Raw genomic sequence first — 3874 nt, 5'->3', positions numbered from 1 at the left:
TTTAGAACAGCATATTAAATGTAATCTTAACGTTAGGTTTCAGGATTTCCTGATCTTAGTCGTCATCGTCGTCGTCGTCGTTGCGCGGTCGAAGGACGCGTATTCCAGATGATACAGCTTGGAGACGAGTTCGCTCAATCGATGCAGAATGCCATCGGCTTCTATTCCCAGTATGCTAAGATCGAAGGGACCGGCCGAGATTATCGCGAGGAACTCGCTGTACGCGTAATACTCGCGTTTCTTCAGAAAATAGAGATTACCGTCGACGTGGCGGAAGGCGGTCGTTATCGCGGGTGGTATCCCGGAAAACGTATCCCGCAGAGCGCCGTGCCTCGCGACGGTCATCGCGCAGTCGTTTATCTCGACTATTTTATCGTCGTTGTATATGACGTAGCTGCGCCCGGCGTGCGTATTTATCGCGGCGTTTATCCTAGCATCGCGGGGAAATCCAACGTATTCGACGGATCTAGGCCATCCCGCTTTAAGATGAAAATTCGAATCGGCGAGGTAGACGTAGTCGCCGGCGAATATCGCCCGATGGTCTCTGATACACGGCCGATACGCGAGTGAGATTGCGGGGGAGGAACTTGAAGTAGTCGGCGAACGAGAAGGGCACTCCGTAGCGTCTCTCCCTCATATCGACGGACCACACGTTGCGTTTACGCGCGACGTACAGACGACGATTCATGATTAGCGCTCCGTCTACGCGCTTCAAGGCGCATAGATCCGCGGTATCGGAGGGAGCGAGCGGCGGCTCGACCGTTCTCGCGGTCGTCGGCGGAGCCGCGGCCGTCGTCGTCGTCGTCGTCGAGGCCGTCGTCGTCGTCGTCGTGGTCGTCGCCGCGGTCGTAGAAGTAGCGTCGACGATCGTAGGAGTCGTCGTCTCTCTCGATCCGTAGAGATTTCGCACGTTTACGATGTCCTCTACGCTCAGCCTGAGCGGATATCGCCTTTCCTCCGAAGGCGTGTACGCGTACATGACCGAGTCATCCCTCATACTGTGAGTCAGACCCAGAGTATGACCGATCTCGTGCGTCAGCGTCTGAAGGAGATACAGCCTGTCCGACGAGGGCCTGGTCAGCGTGATGTGCCACGACTCCGTCTCGTCGACGTGCACCTCGGTCACTTGATCGGGTTCTCCCGACGGAAAGAACGCGTGAGCGATGACCGATTCCGGTCCCGCGAACGGCGACGGGTACGAGCTCCCGTTGTCGCTGTTCTCGTACGCGTGAGCGCCGGATTGATAGGATATCAGTATATCGGGACGCAGCGAGTCGCGCGAGAACGTCAGAGCGGATTGCTCGGACCACAGAGCGAACGCGCTCTGAGTCGTGCGCAGAGTATCTCTGTTCGCTAGTTTGAAGTTCCACGTGAGATGCGTCCTCGGCCACTTTCTCGTCAACGGGCTGTAGGCGCGAATGTCCGCGACGCCGCATCGCGGCCTGCGCATGACGCGAATCGTTTCCACGGTCAGAACGCCGTTTCCCGGCAGACCGTAGTATTCCTGAAGCAATGATAGCGCTTCGCTCAGGGCGGTCGCGTTGTCCAGTAGCGACGACTGCTGATGATTCTCCTCGTTCTCCAGAAAGCCGTAGGTTCGAAGATAACGGGACGCCTCCGCGACATCATCGTAGGTCAGCGTCGCCGCGACGGCCGCGAGCAGGGATATCGTTAGCGCGAGCGATAACGCGACGCGCGTCATGGCTCTCGCGAGGCGCGCGGGGGTCGGGACGTTAGCGAACTATCGCGCGCGCGCGCGTCCTTCGACGATACGTCGTTCTCCAGAAAGCGAGAAAGCGTCGTACGAGGGAGAAGGAGGAGGCGAAAGGAGGGGAGGGTAGATACGCTCGGACGCGCGAGAAGGATGATCGAGAGAACGAACTTTTTAAAAAAAAAAATGATTCTTTATTCGTACAAAATTTTTTTTGATTTTTATCATACGTAAAGAAATATATATATATGAAAAAATACAGTAATGGATATAAACTAAAGTACGAGATAACGTATAAAGTGACGTATAAAGTGACGTGTGGAATAATATAGAACGATTAATGGTAAAACTAGACAATTGTGGCCTATACGCCGATGACCTTGACCTTGACATATGTTGTCGAGGACACCTTCCCGAGTAATTTTATGTATGTATATAATAGGCGGACTCGAATAGTTTAGCCCCTACCCGATCTCAAAGTTTCAAAAGATTTTGCTGCATATTTTCGAAAATATCGATTGCACATATATTTTCATGCAAAGCGAGGTATATTTTATATCACGGACACTGGTTGGATTAAGTTATATCTTGCGGAAGTAGAGCCCCCTGCAGGGAGGCAGAACACACTGTATCCACGCATGTATTTTCGCGAAGTTCACAATTTTGGTTGAATTTCAAAAATACATACGTGGGTACAGTGTGTTCCGATCCCCTGCAGGGGGCCTTATCTTTCTGATTATTCGAAAAAAGTTTGCTTTATTTATGAAATATAGATACAAATTAATTATGGATTAGTTGTATTCGATCCTGGGGGAAAAAATTTCCCGACAGCCTCAAAGAAACTGACTATTCGGTCGTCAAACTTGTATTGTCGTTTAAAAAAAAATTCTGCCATGTATCCGATGAGGTGTTTCTCTCGTGTGCCGTATCGCGGAATATTGGCTCGAACTTCTCGCCATGTTCGTTCAATATTCTGGGTATGAGCTCCTACGGTAATATTATACTTATATTCTTATCGTAACGATAAAACAATACAAATTTTATTACTTACCAGTTTCTGGATCTACAAAATTCATTGAGTGATTTACAGTTAAATGGATGAAGCCTTCGTTATTTAAACAATCATAAGCCCGCCACATATCTGATATTATTGTAGTTTTTGGCAAAATCCACTGTTTTATAACACTTAATAATGTTTCTGCGGTGCGATTTTTGACCGGTACAATGAAAGCTTTGCCTGTACCACGCTCAAAGCCACCAAAAATCCATTTACCTGTAACTAGACGCCCACGATTGTATTTGCGTTTACCAATTTTGGCTTCATCTATCTCGACAACAATTCCTTTTCCGCCAATCGGATTTTGTTGAGCCTCAAGCCACATAACGCACACCTGAGATGTAGTTCAAAATAGTAGGAAATATTTTTTTAAAGTGTAAATGTAATTACTAGATAAATTGATACAATATAACTTACCTCACGGCAAAAACTTGACCAGTCAACTATAGTTTTATCGCTCAGCTGTAATTCTTGTTTGAAGAATTCAAAACGTGGAGGACGTATCATGAGAAAATACGCAACAAAACGAGTAACTATCGCAATATCGAGATTACAATTGGCTAGCCACGTATTAGTTTTAGCACTTTGTTTAAATTCACATTGTGAGGTTTTTTTTCTTTTATGATTGCGTTGGATAGTAATTGATTTTCGACACCGAAAAAATAATGTTGACATATTTAAAGTAAGTTTATTATTACACTGCGGACATATCATTTCTGTATTCATTACATTACATTTTTGCAAAAATTCTATTAATTCATTTTGGCGATCACACATCGATAAAAATTCATATAATTTCATTTTTACGTATGATAAAAATCAAAAAAAATTTTAATCACATGAAGTTACAGAAGTGCCCAACAGTGAACTGTGTTCGATCGAATAACGTGACCTAGGTATGATTTCTGTATCATAACAACACGAAAATAATACGGCGCGATGTTCATGTATGTTGCTAGATGCGTAGTTCATAACATAACAACCGAAATAATAAGTTTACAAAAAAAATGTACATAACTTGTTTTGTAAAATTTTTCAAGATTTTTAACTTTTGTGAATAACTTTTTTCTCTACAATCAATATTTAAGAACATATATGTTGAAAAT

The 3874-nt window shown here is 45.4% G+C and overlaps 1 protein-coding gene across 1 annotated transcript; it reads right to left on the bottom strand.

Annotated features, from left to right (window-relative positions):
- Positions 1 to 481: 481 nt before the first annotated feature.
- On the bottom strand, positions 482 to 1702 carry LOC112638167 (matrilysin-like). The gene has a single exon (XM_025409309.1). It carries the CDS (start codon positions 1700 to 1702, stop codon positions 482 to 484), a length of 1221 nt encoding a protein of 406 aa, XP_025265094.1.
- Positions 1703 to 3874: the final 2172 nt, after the last annotated feature.

This window comes from Camponotus floridanus, unplaced genomic scaffold (genome assembly GCF_003227725.1).
Source record: "Camponotus floridanus strain SB8 unplaced genomic scaffold, Cflo_v7.5 scaffold256, whole genome shotgun sequence".
Classification (NCBI taxonomy): domain Eukaryota; kingdom Metazoa; phylum Arthropoda; class Insecta; order Hymenoptera; family Formicidae; genus Camponotus; species Camponotus floridanus.
This window is presented reverse-complemented; position numbering and strand designations above follow the sequence as displayed.

Coding starts and splice junctions, on each gene's coding strand:
- LOC112638167 (XM_025409309.1), bottom strand. CDS start 1,702: ATGACGCGCGTCGCGTTATCGCTCGCGCTAACGATATCCCTGCTCGCG.